General features: G+C 36.1%; 1 protein-coding gene across 1 annotated transcript in view; it reads right to left on the bottom strand.

Moving 5' to 3' along the window:
* The window catches only part of ARID2 (AT-rich interaction domain 2), a 107954-nt gene that overhangs the window by 22117 nt on the left and 62524 nt on the right, over nucleotides 1–23313 (bottom strand). Inside the window, exons 4-15 of the mRNA XM_075059186.1 lie at nucleotides 22800–22933; nucleotides 21722–21940; nucleotides 18852–18919; nucleotides 9933–9999; nucleotides 9598–9848; nucleotides 8886–8982; nucleotides 8596–8805; nucleotides 8027–8194; nucleotides 6684–6759; nucleotides 3926–4060; nucleotides 3261–3460; nucleotides 27–2887 (exon numbers count right to left, since the gene is read on the bottom strand). Of these exons, the coding sequence (XP_074915287.1) occupies nucleotides 27–2887; nucleotides 3261–3460; nucleotides 3926–4060; nucleotides 6684–6759; nucleotides 8027–8194; nucleotides 8596–8805; nucleotides 8886–8982; nucleotides 9598–9848; nucleotides 9933–9999; nucleotides 18852–18919; nucleotides 21722–21940; nucleotides 22800–22933 (4486 nt within the window). The remainder of the gene's footprint in view (nucleotides 1–26; nucleotides 2888–3260; nucleotides 3461–3925; nucleotides 4061–6683; nucleotides 6760–8026; nucleotides 8195–8595; nucleotides 8806–8885; nucleotides 8983–9597; nucleotides 9849–9932; nucleotides 10000–18851; nucleotides 18920–21721; nucleotides 21941–22799; nucleotides 22934–23313) is intronic.

Consider the following 23313-nt stretch of genomic DNA (forward strand, 5'->3'; position numbering starts at 1 on the left):
AAAATAAAAAGAACACTGCAACATACCTGTGTGACCATGCTTTGTATATACGTGGTTGGATGCTGCTGCTTTTGTTGAACAGCACTTTCTATTGCTACTTTCGCTACAGTGCTTGGATCCGCTCCAGCTGGCACAGCAACCATAGTTGCACTGCAACCAGCATTGTTGGGGTCACTGATTGTAACAATTCTAACTCCTACTTTATTTGGAATTCCTGGAACAGTTTCCCTGTCATTATCCTCTGCTGGCCTCTTTACAGTTTTGCATTCTGCTGTGCCATTAGTAGACCGAACTTCGGATGACAGGGTAGACTGGGACACTCTAGGTCCTGAGTGTGGAACTGCTATGATTTGATGCCCCTGTATAACAGAGGCTGTAGATTGTGGTGAGACAACTACACTTGGGCGTTGCTGAGGCACATCTGAATTCAAACTTGAAGCTAGAGGTCCATTAGGTAAATCAGTGTTGGTACCACTAAGTTGCTGGGTTAACAGTTTTGCAGCCTCCTGTGTACCGCTTACAACAGGTGAACTACTCAAAGTTAATACAGGCCCATTAGAAATTCTTTCCCCTTGATCACCTTTGGCAGTATCTTGCTGCGTGGCATCCAAATTCCCTTGTTGTTCCACTGAAGATATCTCACCATTTCCTACATGATTGGAAGTTTTGTGATTTGGAATGTTTTTGCTCAAATGAGAACCATCTGCTTTATCAAAATCACAGATTCCATTAACTAGGGGCTTCTTCAAATCACTTTTAATTTCCTGTGTGTCCATTTGTTCAAAGTTCTGCTTTCCAGGAGCTCCATTCTCACCCATTTCTAATGATGGCCCATTACTGACTTGTGAGCACTGATTGGCCTCATTCTGAGTTTTCCCTGAGTTAGAAGGAGGTAGACTGGAGTCACTATACTTTCTCCCATTTAAAAGACTTCCCACCTGCATTTCATTTTCTTTTGCATCCCCATTGCTGGTGTTTGCAGCTCCTCTTCGGCAGGAAGGATTCTCCATAACTTCAATTTTACGTTCATGAATGTGTAAACCTGTTGCTTCCTTTGCTTCTTCCTCCTTTTGGCAAATTATTTTATCACCTTTGAATGGGGGAGCAGCAGTACATGGTGATTGTCCAGCTGAAGGTGCTTGAGTAGCTGGAAGTGTTTGCACCTGTAGCCCAACTCCTGTCTGTGCTCCACTTACTGCAATTCCTGCTGGAGCAATGATTTGAGTTGCATTTCCCTGACTCACAGTTGCAGTAGCAAAACTCGTATTTGGCACAACTGTTATCGTAACCTGGTTGCCAGTAGTCCCTTGGAAAATAGTTGCTGGGCTGTTTGAGATCAACTGGCCAGGCAATATCTGTAAATTAGAAATGGGTACTGTTTGTACTGCCCCTTGGGGCTGGATTGCACTCGGGACCAGCTGAACATTTTGTTGTCCAACTAGCAGCTGCTGAGCTGGAGACTGTCCTTGAACTCCAAAACCTGGTGCCTGGTTATTGGCCATCTGATAAACCACCTGAGGGCTAGGAGCTCTTGCATTGTTAGGTGGAGGAATCTGTGGAGCTGGGAGTATAAGCTTCCCCCCTGGAGTTGAGGGGCCTCTTTTTGGAAGAAGCAGTTGTTTTATCAGACTAGACTCACCAGAGTTAGGCTGGCCAACTCCTGTATTAGCTTGTTGTGACTGAACTTGCATTTGTATCGGTTGTTGTACCTGTACCTGCTGCTGCGATGATGCTGGTGAATGTTGCTGCTGCTGCTGCCTCTTTACAGAAAGCATCTGGCTGACAGTAGGAGGGGGTCCTTGTGACTGAGGAGTGGTAGATGAAGATGACATAACTGTAGGGACTTGATTATTTGTAACCGGACCTGGGGATGGTGAAGAAGATGGAGTAATGCTTGGCTGTCCAGTCAACTGGACAGTTTGACCAGCGGGAATAGAAGCTGGATTAGCAAGCACTATCTGATGAATGGCTGGTGCGTACGTTTGACCTTGCTGAGCTGGCTGGCTTACAATCACTACACTTTGCTGGGATGGCGGTGGAGGCTGCTGCTGTGGCTGCATCGGCTGCTGTACCACGGCAGGTGGAACCTGCTGAGATGGCAGAGGCTTTGGTGCAATATTCTGAAACCCTACCCTAGATGTCGGTGGGTTTTGGACACCTGCAATTGTAACCACCTGCCCAGCTGCTACTTGGAAATTCTGAACTGTGGTGGCAGAAACAATGTTAGATGCAGAGGTTGTGACATACTGCTGTGGTGCTATGATGACTGTATCTTGTTGCTGGTTACCAGCAGAGGACTGCTGAGATGATGTCTGCCCAGGTTGTGATGATGTGTTGATTAGCTGTTGACCCTGTGAAACTGCTGAACTGCATGCTGGTATGTTTTGTACTCTGCCAAATATATGACCCTGAGGTACAGCTTGCTGAATTACCGTGACAGGAGTGCCTGAAGGTATCTGTCCTGGTACCACTGCATGCAGTGGAGACTGTTGTTGAATTACAGGTTGGTGGTGAAGCAACGTCTGAGAACTAACAACGGTAACAGACGGCTGTTGTCCTGTAGTGCTGTGATTTTGATTAGAAGCTTGTGGTGCTCCTCCTACAGCAATAGTAACAGGAACTGCAGACTGGGGAACAGAGCTCTGTATTACTGTGGCCTTCACTACTTCACAAGATATTGGACCTTTATTCTGTATAACAGTCACTGGAGCATTTTGTTGCTGCTGTGTATGAATAGAAGGATTTTGTGGAATTCTAGAAACAGTCTGTGCCACAGTATGAACACCTTGAATTGGAAAAGACATCTGTGTTGCTGTCAAAGTTGAAGACTGGTTAATAGGCGTCCTCTGATAGTGATTTCCTACGCTTGGTAGCCCATGTGGGATTCCTGTTGAAATAAACGCAGTAAAAATTTGGAAGCAAAAATTATTTCAAAACACATTAACTTAACAAGTTTTTAAAAATCCAAGGCTTGAATTTGTAATTCTATATGAAGCAGTGTCTCTTCTCAGCTATGCTGCATCTGAATTAATGATGCAGCAACAATGGCTTGTCTGCTGACTGGCAAGTTTATGGGTTACACATCAAATACTAGAATGGCATGCAAGTACATACTGCAATACTATTCCTAACATTATTGAAAAAAATCAATCAAAACATGTGGCCCTGACTTCCAACACTTTCAAACTATTTTCAGAAACTTTTGTCTCTGTCATTTCAGAATCAATGCAAAATACTTGATATTTAATTAATTTAAAAACCTGCTGGCGAAGGAGACGAAGACACATCAGGAATTGAATCAACCCGGACAACTGGGGTAGACGAAGTTGGTTGCTGCTGATAGTACATCTGAATGGGAAGTGGTATAGCTCTCCTTTTTACTCCTACCACATGTATATGTGCTTGACCATTGTTACTTGGATCTTCTACTCTCTTCACTGTATGATTTGGAAAGACAGTTCTGCCAAACACAACGTAAATTTATGTTAATGAACACAATAACTCAACCCTCTTACAATGTTTTTAACTAACTGCTCTTGTGTGCAGAGTAACTGCACTAGTGCCTGCATCTTTGCAATACAGCAGGATTCTCCAATAGCACCTGAGTACTCATCATTGAGGACTAGCAGGTCCACCAAATGGCTGGCCAAGATCTCATACAAGCTAAGTGAAAACTACAATACCTCCAAAAACTACTTTGAAAAGAATAAAAAGGACTATAAGCAGAGAAGGAACCCTACCAATGATCCTGAAATAGAATAAAATAAAATTAAACAAACTCTGAACATTTGTTTCAATTAAAATTTGCAAACGGGACATCTTTCAAACTTAACTTGGTAGAACTTTCTTAAAGAAGTCTAAAGCTACAGGTTAGTACTGAGCACATACAATTGCTTCTTTGTTGTTGCATGAATTTTTGTCTTACCGCAGACATTTATAAAATCCAGTTGATGTTAGGATTCCACCTCGAGCTAATTTACTACAGGTAGAGAGGTATTCCGAGTACATTTCTGCTCGAGAGACTGAGCAATCAAGATTCACCTCAAAATGGGCATTCAACCTGAAGATGAAAAAATACACTATGAAGCAAAATATAGAGAGAGGACTTTTAAAAGGGTTGTTAAAACACTTCTGTCTGTAACACAGAGACTTCTGAGACCTGATAACAACATGGAAAATAGCATTTTAGTATATTGTCTTGTCAAATGTGTTCCATACTTTGTCATTCTCAACACACAGGACCCCTAACATACGCAGTCAGTTTTTAGCCCACATCTTATTTACTTACGTAATATGCAAAATAGTCTCTATGTATGCCTTTTTTATTTGTATATTCAGAAACAAAACCAAAAAAGAATGCATTGTTTGGTGACATCTCCTCCCCACAGCTCTATTCTTATTTCTTAATGATTCTGTTTTTGCAAAAGATGTACTGAATGCTAGCTAATTCTTCGTCAGAAATTTCTATCAGAAGTCAACATTTGTATCAAAACCAAGATTTTGTTAACTGATCTGCTAATGCAGTCTTACTTTAAAATACAAGTAAAACCAGAGATAGAGTAACAATCTCAACACTCATTCTTATAGAGGTGGGAAGGCAGGAGAGAGGGGACTGGGATTCTAAGAGAGTACGTGCGCGCGCATGCACACACACACTCTCTCTCATTCCTGGAGTCCCGCATTACATAGACATCAATAAAATCCCGGAACAACCTGTTCTGCCTAACATTCAATTTCCAGAGAAAGAAAGTATTTGTATCTCCTACAGACTCTCCGCAAGCACACAGACCATCCAACCCCAACCAGGAAGCTGTGAGAGAAGGAAGCATTTTCTATCAGTTTGATTTTATTTCTTCCAGATCCATTATTCCAACCCACAGACATGGCAACGGTTCATCCCCAGCAGCAAATGGAGATAGGTAACAACTCTCGCGTAATGTACAAATACCAGTACCAGTATATAGGCTCAGACAGAATAAAAATATTTTTAAATTGTCAGCTTTTACTATATGGTGCTAACACTCTGGAAAACTACACTGCATTCTCCTTTGCAGAGTCCTACACGTCCAATATAACTAGATGCTTCAAAAGAGAAAGAGCAAATGATTGCATTCTTTAAATTGTGTTCTCTCATAACCAGTAAAGAGCAAGTATAATGCCATTTCTCCTGCAGTTGAGTTACAATTTCATTATTACAAAAATTGAGATCACACTGTGTAACAGAAAGTCTAGGTATTAATTAAATTTGGCATATCAGACAAATGACTATCCAGTTGGGTATGTCATATTAGGCTGACACACTATCACTTGTACCAGCAAACTGAAGATACTCCAGACTTATAATGGTGAAATGGGATCTGTGATAAGCACTTTACTGTCACACGCACTTACCTTACAAGAACTCCTACTCAGGCTAACCTGGCTAATAATCTATTCATTGGTATTACACAGTTGCAGCATGATACCTACCCATACTTATTTTAGCAGTTGAAACTTCTATTTTATATTTTATACAGAGTGCAAAATTCACCTTGCCTACAACTTTACTACTGAAAGCTAGATGTCTAATGCTCTCTATAATCAATAGAGAGAAGGTGGCACCAGAAGGTAATTTGTAATCTCATCAGGTGATCTCATCTCACTAGGCAGGTGAAGGCAATTTATTTTACTATTTGGGGTATCTCCCACTGCATTAATTAAAAAGGCAGACTAGAAAACTAGTTTGGGGACCAACTTGCAGATCACTAAATTGAGCTGTGGCAAGTCCAGCTCCAGGTATCCCTGTTTAAATGCCTAAATGTGAAATTTCTCAGTCTTTCAGCAGCGCACATTAATAATACTTTGCAGTGTGCAAACAGAAGCATGGGAACAATGTCAGTTGACCAACAAGAATCTACATTTCCCCCATACAATCACAGCTTTGCTGCAAGCATAAGTAAAACTAAATTATGACCTAAAGCACTAAGCTTTGACAACTTCTACCCACTTTATCTTGAAAGCCCTTGTCTGATCAGGAAGACAACAGATGAACATGTAAGTTGTGAAGCAGTAGAGCTGGAAGGGTCCACCACGAACTGATTCATACAAAGATTTAGAATGTGAGTAGATTTACATAAGTCAAATAGTTCAGAAAGATCACCCTCAGTCCACTTGAGAAGCACAGGTAGAATAGTTTTTTCTCTAAATATCTGACAACAACAATATTAGTTGAAAGCAAGAGAATTTGGATGGAAAAGGCTTTGATCTTCCTTAACTTGCTTGAGCTTCACAATGATCACACGAGAGTTTTGCAGGGCCTAGCTTCCTAATTCAATAATTACTTTTACATTGGTACAGTAATATAGCAACACATTACCAGATGAAAACACTCATGAAACAGATAATGCTGCTTGATAATTTAAGAAATAATTTGATTTTTAACTCTGATCTTCATTTTATTTAAATTCTATTCGAAAACAGAAAACAACTAATTTCAAGTATCAATTGTTGAAGATGAATATTCTGGTTGAGTTTTTTCTTTCATACTTCAAAGCAATGACAGAATGGTTTTGGTTTATACTTTTCAGAAAAATGAGTCTAACAGCAAATAGAAGCAAGCTAGAAAATTCTGTGACACATGAATACAGGCATTTTTCTTTGTTTTTCTTCTTCATTAAAGTATTTGAATAGAACTACACACTTACCACTGACATGCAAATTTCTCGCTGTCTATTTCTACTATTCCTGGTGGTGGAGCAACATGTGGTGCTGTCCTAGAGGCTATGGAGAGGGAGAGAAAGAAAAAAAAATTTGCTGAAACGATTTTTGTTCTCCTGAATGAAGCACTTCATGACTTTCAGCAGTACAGTCTCTCCTGTGTTTGTAAGCACAGATGTATCTAGCTAAGGCAAGTCACAAAGGTGCACTAAGCAGACTACAGATTTCCACCACAATTTACCAAAGTGAAGCAGGACACGCTAAAGCCAGAGCCACCACTAAAGTGCAATCATGACATAAGCACTTAGTGAACAACAACTTCCAGATTAACAATCATGATCCATGATCTCCACACTTTAGAGTGCTGAGCATGATTTAAGAGTGGCACAGTACTCCACCAGAACAGGCACAAATACACAGCAATTATTTTTCCAATTCTTAAGTTGAAGCAAATATAATGTAAAGAATTTCATTGCAATGTCACATTGGTTCCTTCTATTCACTCTTGTTCATCCCCTTAGTCGCATTCTTTTCCAATCACTTCCACTGTGCTATCTGCACCCGTTCCAGAAACGGTACACTTAGACATGCAAGCCAGTGTCTGTCGTAATGGTTCTTTCTCCATTTTTTCCCCGCATGAACAGCTATGTTCCATCTTGTGTGCACGTGTGGTGTACTGCTATGTGCTTTTATTAGTAAAGACAGAATGAAGTACATGCTATTCCCCCGACCAATAATAAGTAGCTGTGCCATCAATTTCCAAAGTGTCAGTATTTAATCCCAAAATAAAACTGCAAAAATTAATAATAATTAAAATTTAGTTTACAATTAAGAAAACACTTTCCAAGCTTTAAACAATAGTTAAAATTTGGTTCACATCATAATAAGCTGTTTAGCAGCTTCAATAGAGGCATGATTCTGTGTGTCTATCATCTCTGCAATTCTATCAAATACTATATGTTACTGCCCAATAATATTCTGTGTAAAGCACAATATAAAACGGACCTCTAATTCTCTGCAAATTGTGGGAACAATCTAGAATGGATACTTTTTCTTTCCACTGAACAAGTTAAAATAAGGAGTGTACATAACGCTCAGTAAATTTTTGGATTAGCAACTGAAAAATATTCTTTTAAAGCTTGTTTCACAACAGTTTTGTCTAACAACTTTTTATTTGCTTTGTGAACAAGTGTCTGAAAAAGATACCATATGTTATGCATAATGCTATACTCCTTTAAGTAAATTAATCAGAAACCTACAGAAGACAAAAATCACACATGCCATATAGGAAATTTTGTAGAAGAGTATGTTCTCTTGCAGTGATACAAACCTGGGACACCTGTTGCATGGGCCTGTGAAGAACCGTGATCCATTACTTGTGGTCTGACATCAGGTACTCCTTGCTGGCTAATGCACTGATGTTCAATGAGTTTTACAGCAGTAAGTGCATCAGGTCCAAACATCTGGATGTCCATAGAAACCAGACATACTAATGTATCTAAAGTATTGAATGTAAAACCAACAACGACATTAGGACAAGACAAATGAACGCTGCTGGGACATATTGATTTGCTTTAAAAATGCCACATGTTGAAACAAAACAAACCTCTGCATGCTTCTGCAGAATTTTTTTATTCCCTCCTCGCCACTTCATGGCATTTAAAAAAAAAAAAAAACAAGAAAAAACCCAAACACTTCAAAAGTTTTAGCTTCCTGAGTTATTAGCATCATCAATTTCTTGAGGACATAAAGAATATATTTTAGTAAAAACTTCCTATTCTAATATCCATCCCTAAGCTGCATACACACACAAGGAAGCCATGTTTTTAACCACTGAACATGATATATTCTTAAGTCTTTTTTCCTACATAAGAGTAACAGATTTTGCTTCTCCCTTACCTATGCTCTTCTCTACTTTAGCAATCTTTGAGCAAGCCACTTCTCCCATTTCTGTGAGCATGTATAGCACCTCAAGTGCTGAGATTACAAGCAGCACATCTGGTAGTGTGAGATGACATATGATCTCTTTATAGGATTCTTGATCCACATATTCACAAATTAAGACACCATTATCTTCAGCCTTACAGAGATTTGCCAAGATTTCCATGCCTGAAGAACAAATACAAAATAGTTTTAAACAGCAATAATTACAATTCTAATACAACAACAAGAATAGCTAGAGATCTTACCTCTCATTTTTAAAAATCTATCCCTTGACATGAGGCATTTTGTAACAGTGTGAAACATTAGATGAGTAGTTTTGAAATCAACAGGATCCAAAAGAAGCTGATGAGAAAGAAAAAAACCCATATGACTAACACTATCCATATAGTGCTAATGGCTCAAATCCTTAAAATTGCATATTAAAATATAAGATTTAAAAGTGTTTAAATGCAGCACATATAAATGACATTTGTGTTCACAAAACCAGAACCCTGTGAGCTTTTTACTGTAGCCCCTTTTATTTTGAGCCCCTTCCTCCCTTTCTGCTCTGAAGTAGCAGTCTAATTTACACTAAACCCTCTACCACCCCCTTTCTCAAATGTACTATTTTGACATTATGACTAAAGTGAAGAAGCTAGCGTACCGTCTGCAGAATTTTCCTAAATACCTTTCTTCTCACTGAGAAACTAAACTGAAAATTCTGCACTATGAATATCTTGTATCTCCCTATACAATCAGTCTTCTTCATGTGATTCTATGTTAGCAAACTGACACGTACAGTCTGTATTTTTGTTTTGGCCCTGAATACTTGTTTTCAAATTGCTATTTACAAATTCAGAGAATAATTTATTTCCTGCTTCATCCAATGATCAAGGAAAAAAGTAATTCATTTAATTAACACTAAAGTAATGCTTTTATCAAATTATATTTTAATTGTTCTGTTTTGAAGCACATTACCTCTGCTGCAATATTTCCCAGCGTGTCAAGCCCCAACTGCCGTAGAGAAATAAAGTGACTATGAGCAGAGAGTAGCAGGAACCGAAGACAAGTACGATTAGCTGCCAAAAGTTTAACATTTCCCTCTTCAAACGAAAGATTACGTAAAATCACTGCGATCTGAAGTACCCGCTGCCCTTCAATATCATTAATGCCCAATTTGCGAGGTGGATGAAATAAGGATTCCCAGATCCATTCTTCTGATGGAATATCTACAAAGTAAACAAATACATTTTAGTCCTTCCTTTGCTATATTTACCAACATATATGTATTAAGATTAGTCACGAAGTCTCACCTTGAGATTTGCTTCTGTCAGAAATTAGATCACGAACTTCAATATCTTCAACAATATCCTTCCAAAACTGAAGAAAGAATTAAAAATAGACTTAATTTCTATGGGGATTATATTTACTTAAATATTTTTTTATTTCCATTACATTAAAATATTGAAAAAATATTAAAATAATTGTTCTTTTAAAATTTCCTAGTACCTTGATTCATCTAATAGTAACCACATTTGTCACTCATGGGACGATATGCAAGATGTTCAGTACTTTACATTACGAAAACTCTTCCCTTCAAGCACTAGAAGTATGCATTCATGATCAGCCAACACTACCACAGAAGTACTCTGCTGAAGCATATACTGAAATTATATGGACAGTTTTCCACGAAGAATTAGAAATACAGCAATTATAAGTGGAAAAAAAAGTACAGTTCATCCTCCTTCACCTTCTACAAATAGTGAACTCCTAAAGCAGAATATGTTGACTCCTCTCAGTTTCAGTAGATCTTAGACTCTGCTATTAGTACAACAGTCAGATTTCTACCTGGAAAGACTTTTTAAAGCTTCTGCTATGTTTTCCACATCATCATAAAACAACTAAAAGAGAGAAGCAACAACCACCACCACTGAAAACCTTTATAAATATAAGCAAAACAGAATACTTCAGCAGGCTGGAATTCAAATTACTTTGCAAATACATGGCCTGATCTGTAAATGGTTGTTACGTTGCTAGTCCTGTTGAAATTCAAGAATTAATCAAGGGATTAAAGTTTGCAAGCTAATAAAAATACACATTGTGATGTATATTAATTTAAAAATATAATGATATATACATTCTAATGCGTGTATTATAACAAAAAAACAAACATTCCTTTGACTAATAAAAATTTATACATTCCTTTGACTCACTAATGAAGTACAGCTCCTCTTTTGGCTATGATCACAGAATAAAACCACAAATAAATCTGGATAAAAAGGGAAGGATGGGAAGTACAACCAGCTGAACAGCAGGAGAAATTTGGCTATGCAAATGTAATTACTAAATTACAGCATTCATACCAAGCCTGACACTACTATTTTCTTGAAAAATACAATACTACAGATTTTCTAAATTGGAAAGAAAAGAATTTTATTCTCCACTGCAATGCTGCTAAATGACATCCAAGTGCTGTTTAGTAAAGAGGATTACTTGCACAGAAAGGATTATTACCTCATTTTAGCAAAGACAAGAACAGCCAGATAGAAGTCCAACATCTTACTGTTTGTGACAAACAGATTTTTCTAATTAATACTGAGACTATCATCAACAGCCACAGAAGACAAGGTATGCAGGTGAAATTTGCAGAAAGTACTTCATTTTGAGCCACCTTTACTTTTAGAGAAAGAGACTGTTTAAGGAAGAGGCTTCAGTCATTATTTTAAAAGCACACAGAAATATATTTTCTGGAAATATACCAGGCAGTACACACTTTCCTTTAGGACATTTACTTTTGGAAAAGCAATGAACACAGTAAGCCTTCACATTTCACTGCTACTTAGAAGAAAAACCTCAGAAGCTTTTTAAAGATTAGTTGTTTAATCAGTTAAGGATTTTAAAAAAGTGAATGTTGAACAGAGATACTTGAAGTCTTCAACTTCAACCTGAATCTCTTTGGAAGAGGCTGGAGTCAATCACAATACAATGTTAAAACTGCTGTCACATGTTAAAACAGCATCATCACATCTTGCTAGCTGAACTTCCAATAATCCACTTTTCACCACTTAATACTTAAGTCTATAGTCCAAAATGAAACATTTTAAAACCTCTGGCAATATAAAGTCATAAAGGAACAAATTTTTCTGTCTGGAAGGCAAATCATCCTGGATGTATTCTCAAAGGGATGGAAAATCAGGATTTAAGTTTTTTTCAGATTAAGACACTACAGACACTGCTAAGGATAAAGCCTCCAAGTGCTATGGATAAAGATGAAGACAGGAATACATTGTTGGAAAACTGTACATGTCACCTAAAACTCACAGAATAAACAGATCCACGCTAGTTGCTTGAACAACTGAGAAAGTCTCCCCTTCCTAAAGAAGCAGTCTGTCAAACAGTGCTAGTTGTCGAGTCAGGCGAGATTATCTTTTTCAGAAAAGAACAGAACATGGCTCCTGTCTGTAAGTTAAAATGAGAGATACACCACGGCACCAAATAAAGTTTAGTTACACATAACTGTTATTCTTCAAATTGTTTCATTATACAGTCATGCTGTGAGCGTAAGATGCTAACCACTTCAACTAGAGAATTTTTGCCTCAGGATTACCTAGAACATATGCACAAGCCCTGTTACCTACATGAAGCACACCAGAATAATGTGTGTCCCCCACAGCCTCAGTTCCTCTGAGTCCTAGAGATCTGGAAAGGCTCTTAAAGCTCTAAGGAAGAGAATCTGCAGGATAGGACATGAATATGCAGACAATACAACTTCAAAAAGAACAATTTAAAAAAATAAGTATTTTTTCTCTCTTGAGTGTTTACTTCTACATACAGAAGCCGCGTGGGTGATAATGCTCACCAAGAACACTGCTTTACCTGCAGAAGTGTCCCAGAGTCTTTTGCTTGCTCAAAACTGTAGGTTTGCATTCCTAAAGCCAGCATGTGTCATGAGTGTTTAGCAACCGTGAAATGCCTACTACAGTAGTAAACCAGGCTTCCTGTGAGCACTTTGCAGATTTTAAGATTTCAAACATTCTGCAAAAGCTTCAGCGATATCACCAAGGAACTCCAAAATATTATCCAAAAGACAGTATCACCAAAAACCTCAGAAATATTATCTTGCATTCTCCATTCAACAAGCCAGTAACCTGAACAGCTTATCAGTAAGCAACGTGTTCAGAAATCCAAGCAGCTAAGACACAAACTATTATATGTGGCATTTAATGTACCTGTTTTAGAGATAGGCTGCTAACTACAGAGGGGTCAGGATTTCCCAGGACTTCAGCTGTTGACAAGCGTGTTGCAACAACGAATGTACAGATGGAAGCCTGATAATGCATGTATCGCTATCCTGAGCTCCAAAACACCCGAAAGCTTTACCATAGATAGCCAAAGTGAGTTCCTAGCCAAGGAAAGAGGCATCTGTCTCTAATTATTTAGAAGGCAGGACTACTTTCCATTTGATTCCAACAAGCTATCTTCTAGCAGGCACCATTACATAGGAGAGTTGACTATCTCCCTCAGAAAAGTTGCTATTCTGTTCAGGGAATGACAAACAGCTTGAAGCAATACTCCTGTGCACTACATGTACAGTCATGTAAGGAATTTAAAAAGTGCAGTCAGCCTGGCCTATGACAATCACAAAGTCTCAATCAAATTATCAGGCATAAAATCAAGTTGTCCAAACATTTAAAAAAATGTGGGGTTTTTTGAGAGATGCTATGGCAAACAGATTTCAGCTGACCGCCATATAAATAATAATGCAGAGTCAATAGTGAATACAAACTCTGCATCTTTCACTCAGAGGACTTCGAGAAACCCAAAGCAGATCTCAGAACACTGAAGTCCTCTTCAGAGAGAAAGAAAGAAAAAAAAAAAGGGGGGGGGGGGGGGGAAGTCCTTGATAAGACTTTCAGGAAGGTAAATTGTACTTTCCATTCTTTAACTGGAATTACAAAATCCCTTACAACTTAGTAGGGAAAAAACACCAATAAAAGAAGAATTGCACTTTGTTCTGAAAGTTATCCTCTGTGATTCTGGTGAAATACAGATGCTTTTATGTCTTAGGACAAATCTTCACACTGGAATCATGTGTCCTGCCAGTATATGATCAAAAGGAACACCCAGTTGTTCTTCCACAGCACTAGGATTACCTAAAATGATCTCCACCTTGTACTTCTGACTAAAGGCGTTCAGACTTCTTAAGTTCGGAATGAATCTGCAGCCTCTATTCCTTTTCTTTACAAGGGAAGAGTTAGTCTGAAGCACCTCCTTTTTTGCACTTAAGCAGACCGGTTTGATTGCTCTCAGCCCACTCAACATTTGTTTCCTGCCTAAGCAGGAAAGATCCCCGAAAAGGATGGGCGTGGGCAGAGAATGATGAGGTGGAAAATAGAATTAAATAACCTATATACAATGTTCGCACCTATCTGTTACAAGACAACAAAGGGCAAAACATGACAAAATGTTTGTTTGCCCAAAGGAAAGGCAAAAGCAGAAAAAGATGAGTTAAGTCAAGCTTTCTGGGCATTCCTTTGAAAAATATACTTTTATCACAGAGGCAAGAAAAAAAATCAATTTAGCATCACAAGCAGTTTATTCCCTGCTTTAAACTATGAACAGCTGCAATCTGATACTACATATCAACAGAAATTAACAAAAAACAATGAAAAAGTGAAGCTCTTCATCAATAGTTATTCCTATATACATATTTTAAATCATGGTAACACACTGGTAATAGGAATATAAAGCTAAAACTTGGAAACAAACAAACAGTGTTTGACTACATGACATGCAGATGCTAAGAGATAATGGACAAAGGTAAAGAACTTCATTCACATGCACAATATGATTACTGTCAGTAGCCAAGTTCCTTTGGAAAAAGATGCACAGGATTATACAGAATTCTCTGGAAATCAGATTAACTGAATTATTGCCCATGAAAACAATGGACATTTGAGTCCACAAATCATATAACGTAACAATGATTATGACTACTTATTGTCCAAGAAAAATATGACAGCAACTGGAGTCAAGTTAGCTTGACAGATCACTGTGATAGACAAGAAAGGTGACGTTTGAAAAGTATTTCAAGCATGTAAACGCGTAAGGATCTCTCTCTACACACTATCTGAGAAAAAATCAAAAAATAAATGCACAGTAAAGAAAATTATTATTACTTATACAAAGAAAAAAAGAGTTGGAACACAAAATAAGAATTTCACACACGAAAAAGGAAACCAGAGCAATAAAGCGTTATGCAAAGCAATAAAGAAAGCACAAAAACTGCGTAAGCATGGATTTTGGAACTCTACAGTTAGAGGAGGCCTTAAGAAGTCCAAGAACATGAAAACCAAATGCTTAAATTGAAGTAAACAGAAATGAACGGTGCATGAAGAAATATAATGCAATCATTCATATACTGTATCAGATAGTGGGTAGCTGCTGGAGACAGGAAACAAATACCTGGAAAAACACTTAAATCTATCTGTTCATAAGCATGCTATATAAACAAGTCACTCTTGAAAGACAAAACTATACTCACAAATGAACCTTGTTAACATGAGGAAATTCAAAGCAAAATTAAACAGTTAAAAATGGGAAAGCTTCCAGAGTAGCTGAGAAAATATCTGAGCAGGATGTCATCAGAGCTTGGGGATGGGAATGACAAAACAAAACAAGAAGAGCTATAAGATAACTGGCTAAATGCCAGTTGTTCCAGTCCTTAAGTAAGGACACGCAGTCGTTCCGCCCAACTAGAGATTTAAGCTTATTGAGAGCACCAGGAAAAATCAAGAGGGGAGAAAGCAACAAATTAACATAGCTATAAGGGATAACAGCAGGTTCAACTAAAATTATATTCAAATTCTGACAATTAAGGGAACAGATTCACTGACAAGTAAATATATTTGATTCAGTTTAGAGGGAAGCACTGTAGAAAGTGAGAAAATACACAGCGCTGCAGATAAGATAATGGAAATTACAAATTCTCCAGTTTTTTATAATGCAGTAAGAATTGGGGGGAAGGGAAAAAATTTTTAAAAAGCTAATTGATTCCCTCAGAGTTTAGTATCAAGAAAATGCATTGGTTTTTATCATCACCTTCAACTGGAACAGTAGTGATGCTGGAGGACACAACTAAACAGGCAAGCTCCTTTGCTTGTGAGTTTGATGTTACCAAACTAGTAGACTGTTCTGAAAAAATCACGATACTGCATACATAAAGTAGAATGATTTTAAGTAAAAATTAGAGAACAGCAGAATATAAAATCAAAGTATTGGTGCTGAAACAATTGACAATTCTTTATGATAAACTGATACAGAACTCAAGAGCTGACTGAATATCAAACAACCAACAGTTACTGTGTACATATTTAAGGGTGGGAGAAATACTAACAGTGATGCTGTACCACTCCTAGTGTGCAAACGTATAGTAGAATGAAGAGAAAAAATAATGAAGAAAAACATATGGTCATTTTTCTTTACTGAAAAATAATTTTAAAATACTAATATTATTAAGAGACTAAAAATTAAATCAAGCTTATTTTAAGCAAACATTAAAAACTTCCACAAAACATTTTAGTATACATATACAATTCTAAAGTTACCCCCAATGTCTGTATAAAGACACTAAAATACAGAAACTAAACAGCTCTATAAAATGCAAAGTTCCAAGTTTATGTTCATATATTTCAAGAAGCAGAAGGAAGAGCTTGGAAAAAAGTTAATAAGAGTAGCTATATAGATGAAATGTCAAATATTCTGAACATATCTCTTAGATCATTTATATTTGTTTCAGTACATTTGAAAACCTATTTTCAGCTAACAAAGACTAGCAGTTCAATTTTTTTTTTTTTTTTTTCATAAAATTGACATACAAACATTGAAACTGACATTCAATTGCCAAGAATCCAAGTTTATTATTTCTCTATGAATCCGGAATTTAATCCTAAAAATCATTTTCAGAACAGCTTCAAGATTTCTAGTATTTCTCACACACACACCCCCCCCAAACCCCAAGACTCCAACTACAGTCTGAGGGTAACAGTGCAAAATCCACTATGTTCTGAGGATAACATTTACAAGCTCAACAAAATTTCTATCAATTCAAGTCCTGTTAGTTTAGAATTCATGTGTTTAAGAAACTGCTTTCCCCACCATACTTTCTATGAATCTCTAACATTCGTGTGTTCATGCCATCACTATGCTTTAATTCATAATTCTGAATTTTTCCTCTCCCACTTAAAAACTCTTTTCCATTTTCATCTTTACACAAATTTCTAATCTGTTGCCATTATAGTAGAGAAACTGGAATGATAACCTTACAAAATCAAGACACAAACAACTGGCAGCAAAATTTAAAAAACCCAAATAAAGAAGAATTTTTAAAAAGATAATGTGAACAGTGAAAGGAGGTACACACGTTCAATAGCCATACTATTAAAGATGTAAAAGCAAATTTAAAAAAACAGATACACAGTCTCTACCCTGCTAACCATCTCTCTCTCTCTCCTATTTCATGAAGTCCCATAATGCTTCCCCCGATTTCTGTTTTTGACACAGCCACAGCTGCAATACAAAATAAATTACTTCCAGTAGTAGGGTCAAACAAATGCTTGAAGTAAGATGTTCTGAAAAATCTGGATTCTTGGCATTAAAGATATTTTAGATCTGGTGTTAGTTTCTGTCATGCTTTCATTAGTATTTCACTACAGAGTGGTACGATACATATTGTAATGTTCAAAAATAGATCTTGGAGAGCATCCAAGTTTCTTATTAGTAAACCTTATTGCAGTTACAGTGGTTCTACTTAACACTTCGTTAAAAACATTTATCTGAACCATCTGTCCTTATCTATCACAATTACTTAAGTTTATATAATTAATGAACATATAATAAATTGGAATTCTGTGTAATTTTAAATGTTTACAGATCTAGACATGGCACTTGTTGCTGTTCTAGATCAACAACAGTCTGTGACAGTTTAGGGTGAAGTCAACACAGAAGTGCTAAGTGCTTAAAAAAAACCCCAACCAAACAAACAAACAAAAAAACCCAAACCAAACAACAACCTACAGTACCTCTGGACATATTTTTCAATGGAAAAAGGAAACAAAGATTATGAAGCGTTATTTTCTACACTTGTTTTCAGCACATTTGAACCACATTTTCAAGTTCATATACTAACAAATATGAGAGCTTACCTTTCTTGTTTTTAATTTTACCTAGGAAATTTTGGTTAGGGAATCTATTCACTGATATTTCAGCAATACTTATCATTTAACTAACACTACTACGGTCCAACTTGTCCCAAAATTGAGTTACATAAAAATAAAACAAAAGAGAAATGGAAAAGACTCCTGACAAATATTTCTCTATAATACTGGTAAAACACTTCAGTATATGAGATGATTAAGAAATTGAGCAGAAACCCAGCTATGAGTTCACGAGGAACTCAGCAGCTTATCTCTTCGCATTTTTACTTAATAAAAAGCGTAAGTTATCAAAATATATTTTAATCTAGCTTTCTTCTATTTTAGCCACATAAATTATCACCTGAAATGCAATTTAAGGAAATTGTGTATCATAGCAAATATGCTGAAATGTCAAATCTCTCTCAGCTATAATATATTTCATGCTCTCATTCAGCTCTAAATGCTCACCTAGAATAAAGAGGAAGCATTTATACGAAGAAACTTTAGTTATATTTTTATCTCATTTCATTACTTGTACAGTAGATCATGCCCTCTAGTGGAAAGATAAAAAAGACTTGTGCAAAAACAGGTGAACTGAAACAAACTTGCAACATTGCTCACTTACTTAGATTTGTCCTATGCTTCTAATGTTATGACTTAATTTTCATAATCCAGAATGTTTCTTTACTGATCATGGTAGTTAAAAAAAAAAAAAAAAAAAGCGCGCATTTTTTTCTCTTGCTAAATATGTTGGCCAGTATTCCTTTTCCTCACATGTATTAGCTTTCTTACAAAAAGAAACACAGAACCTCTTTATTCACTTGCCTACACCTGTTTTGTCTTAATACATTTCTTCCTGCTTATCCAAACATTTTATGACAACTGTGATTTAGTGTCCTATTACATTTAAATCAAAGGAATAAAGTTGAGAGTAATTCTAAAGACATATGCTAGTATATCTTATAACTTTCTATCTTTTTAAAGGATTTGATACCCACCATATGCAGTTCAAAATTATTTTAATAATTTTTAAATTACCTTAACAAAATCTCTATCAGTTTTCTCCTTCCATTCTTCTCCAAATACAGCAGAAAATGATCCTAAAGCTTTAAGCACAAAAAGCAGAATTTAGTAAAATTTAAAAAATGAACATTTTTGTTTGACTTTTTACTAAACCATAAACTAAATAAAGATTCAACAACACTACAGATTCTTCCAGTGTTTCCTCTTCATTAAAAAAAATCCTGCATAAACCAACTGAAATTTCTATAGTCATTTAATTAACTGCTACTGTAGTTTTACAGTTTAAATTGAGAATAAGTAGTCCATAAAGAATAGACTAGTTTGTGAACCCTTTAAAAAACACATGGGAAACTTTTCCATAGCTCTTTTCCAGAAGACAAGATGACTGCTCAATTTTCAACTTCACATAACAACGGTTTTCTATGTGCACTGCGTAAGCTGTAAACACTACTTTAGTGATTAAACAAATTCCCACTAATGTTTTCTAAAAAACATAACAGTAGCACTGAGATTTTGACAGCACTCAATTCAAAGTCAATATTTAACCAAGAAGTGTAATGGATGTTCTTGGGTGTTTGGTGGAGCCAATACCACAAACTTTCTAATCATCACTCCTTGAAAGCAGCAAAGACTCAGTCAATCTAACTCAAAGACTGTGTCAGTCCAAAAATAAACTCTACCTTACAGTAGTTCTGTAATGAACTCATCACATTTAAGTTACACTTAAACATTTTGGTTCATTGTGTTTTATTGTTTTGAGCAAAATGCTACAAATCTCAATTCCAAGACGACATTAGCTTTCAACTCACAGAATCCAAACCAAGGCTTATGCAGCACTCCAAATTGAAGATACTGTATATAGTATAGTACCACCTCCCTCCCCCGCCCCCCAAATATATATATACCCCCAAACCCCTGGGGCTGCCCCATCACCTGCAATTGTAATTGTCATCACAAACTTTAGGGGGGCAGGGGGGAAGCTGAAGATGTATTTTTCTTGTTACCTAGAAATACTGCATTATAAATACTAACAATGATAAAACCTTAATTATAGACAAGCCAAATCTAAAACCCACATTAAATGAAGTTAATCAGCTATCATTTATTTACACCTGAAATTGTGACAGTATTTTCATACCACCTGAATTTGCTAATTATAAATTTAATTTAATCACCAAACCTGACAGATTTACCTTCATTATTTATAATAAAAAACCATTAAGTATTTCAAATTGAAGTTTCATGCTTCAAAAATAAGTAAACACACACGCCCTTTCTTTCCCCAGTTTGTCCCAATTAGTCCTCCTAATGCCGCTAGGACACTCCCTGTATTTATCCGGAAGATGTAATCAGGTAAGATAAAAATGAAATTTTCCACAGAGAATGAAAAGACCAAGCTCACTACATGCTCGTCATTCCTCTTGGCTTTACCTCAAATATTTTTCAAAATAATAAGTACTAATTCCACAGACCAGCTATGGAACAAGATTGTGCTCAGAGTCCAAGTTAAGCACTCAAGAAAATACTCTCTACCTTTGCAATATCCAAAAAAAAAAAAAGGGGCAATTCAAAACTTTATTAAATTATTCATAAATGCCTACGTCCATAGAAGTTCCATCAAAAGAACAGGGGAGTGATGGTAAAATCAAAAATCTAGAGAGCAAGCATCCTTGAATCACAAACATGCAGGACTAAGTTTCCCCTTTAGCTTCCTTTCAAGTATCTTTCTTTGAAAGTTCTTATGACTGGGCTAGATGCAGACACTAAATGACCAAGCTCTAACCATACCTGAAGGGCATGGATACAAATCAAAAACTTAAGAGAAAAGCTGGAGAACGTTAATGAAATATTGCGGGGGGGGGGGGGCTACAAATCATTATATAGAAATGCTAATGATTAAAAAAACCCACCAAACAGTATACAATGTCTAAGACTGATTCTTCCCCAGAATTTTAAAGCAGAATCTCTGACATACCATACTATGTTTGTGCTTACACATGCAACGTAGATTTATACCCAAACAGATATGATCATCTGTACTAGCAGACTTAAATATACTTAGCTGAAAAAGCTCATTTGAGCAGTTTCTTATGGTGGTAATTTCTGAAATTCAGTATATAAAAAAAATCAGTACATAAAAATCAGTAAATACTTCATCCTCACCACCATGAGACAGGAGCTATGCTGTTATGATTTTAGGATGGTTTGGGTTAATTTATTTTTTTCCACTCTTCTTGACAGAAAAACAAACAAGAAATTAACAGGGAACAATTTGCCATGGAGGTCACACTGAACAAGTCAGAAGAATTTATTTCACATACTGAAGTATTTTGGTGGAAGAGTCTGTCTTTTAAAATTTATGTGCTAACACATTAAGTAATTCTGAAACTCAGATTAAGATTTTTATCCCTTGAGTTTTGTATTCTGAATTTCACTACACTTGAATGTGTAGTGAAGTATCAGGATAAAAATCTTAGTGGGTCACTGTTTTCAGACTGCATTTTTTTAATTTTTAAATTTGTGACTGCTACTAGAAAAGAATTATGAAAACTCAGCATGGTCCTATGAATTCAGAAGACAGCAGTAATACACTACAAGCAGATGGAGATTCAATGCTGTAAATTTGAGCATCTTGAACAATTTATCACTGAAAAACTAATTCTTACATTTTACTAAACTGTTAAACAACACTGTTTTAAATTACCTAACTTAAAAGGCATTTGTGATGTCTGATAAAAACTAACTGTGGACAAGGTAAAAAGAAAAACTAGATGCAAGTATACTACAGTGCAATAAATTATAAACATTTTCATTATCAACAGTTGTGAAAGATGCTACAACAGCTATTGACTCTTTCTGTTGCAAAAATGTTGTTATATACTTACTGTCATCAAACACCCCAGCATTTGCAAGCAGTAAAGTGATGATTTTAGGGTCCTTTTCAAGCTGCATAACATGTTTGCTTTCATTTGAAAGAAGAGTACATACATTAATTGCAAAGTCCACTTCATTTGGGAGTCCAGATAACAGTGAAAGCACCAATTTATTATAGTCATTTGGTGAGTTTAAGTCCATAGACAGCCCATAGCTTTGACGAAGGTAATCTAAATAAGAAAAAAAAAAAAAACAAACCAAACATAAACCAACGTTTTCACAGCTAAACTAATTAATATTCAGATGATACATTAAGCAATATTATTACGAATGATAACTTTTTTAAAAGTTTAGTCATAAGGTATTTTGGGGTTTAACAAGTTTTTACAGTATTCAATTTATTTTTTTCCATTAGTCTTTGGCCAAAATGCTGAACATCTTCTACTTAGCTGTGTACCTTTCTAGTTAGATATTAATTCCTTCCTCATCTCCAGAATGCAATACTGCAGTATGTTCTCCCAAACAAAAGATTTGAAAATGCAAACTTTAATTAAAGCAGTATAGAATTGTAATACAATTTGGAGTCGCTTTCTACACAACGAATTACACATCCATTCCACAGAGTCCACCAGCTTCCGATTTGTTTATTGGTTCAAGATTGATACTTTGTTCTCTAAATTACAATGGTGTTGATTCTGGCTCCTTACGCGTGTGCTTTATGCCTCAGATTTTAAAGCTTAATTAATCGTACACTCAATTCAGGTATTTGGCTCTGTAGAGAAATGACTGATGTGACAGAAACACAATCTGCGAATTTTCAAGGTATGTTTTTTCAAGACAACTACTTAGCCCTGCTAATTAGAAAGAGAAACATTTGTAAAGAAGAGAAACAGCTTTTCTTATTTAGTTTTGGTTAACAGTGGAAAGGTTTTTGAGTCTATTAAATTAGCAATTTGAATGACCTACAGATTTGATGGTTTTAATAATACTGTAAATTTATCTACACATTTATTTCTGTACCCTGTCGAAATACACACACACACACGTATATGTATGGAAAAAAATAGCACTTTTTCCTTAAAAATTTACCTGACACACTGTGTTGCTGGTAGTTATAGGAAGTTGGAATTGCACCAATAGGAAGTTGTGGCTTTGGATTGCCTGGTTGTACCTCATCATCCTCCTCCCCAAAATGATGGACTTTTTCATACTTTTCTAGATAACTGAAATTTAGGAAAAAAAAAAGAAAAAGAAAAAAAGAAAAAAAAAGGGTTTTGAATATATGTAGTACAACTAAATCCTTCATCCCCCAAGAGCTGAACTGCCAAAGAAAATAAACTATACAAACATGGAGATTTACTGGATACAATAGTCAAAGTGGTATAAAACATAAATGTGAGTCACACTGACACTAGGTGATACAGAAAATGCAGTTATGTGGAATTATGGATTTAGATATTAAATTTCTTCACATTTCTCAACAACAATCCCTAGCTAAATTGCAATCTGTTGAGCCCTCTCGTGACTAAGTCCATTTTACCAAAATCAGTTTTTGCTTTTGCCATCCAACTCTGCAGGTAGAAGCATCATAAAAACTACTCTA

Source organism: Buteo buteo, chromosome 28 (genome assembly GCF_964188355.1).
Source record: "Buteo buteo chromosome 28, bButBut1.hap1.1, whole genome shotgun sequence".
NCBI lineage: Eukaryota > Metazoa > Chordata > Aves > Accipitriformes > Accipitridae > Buteo > Buteo buteo.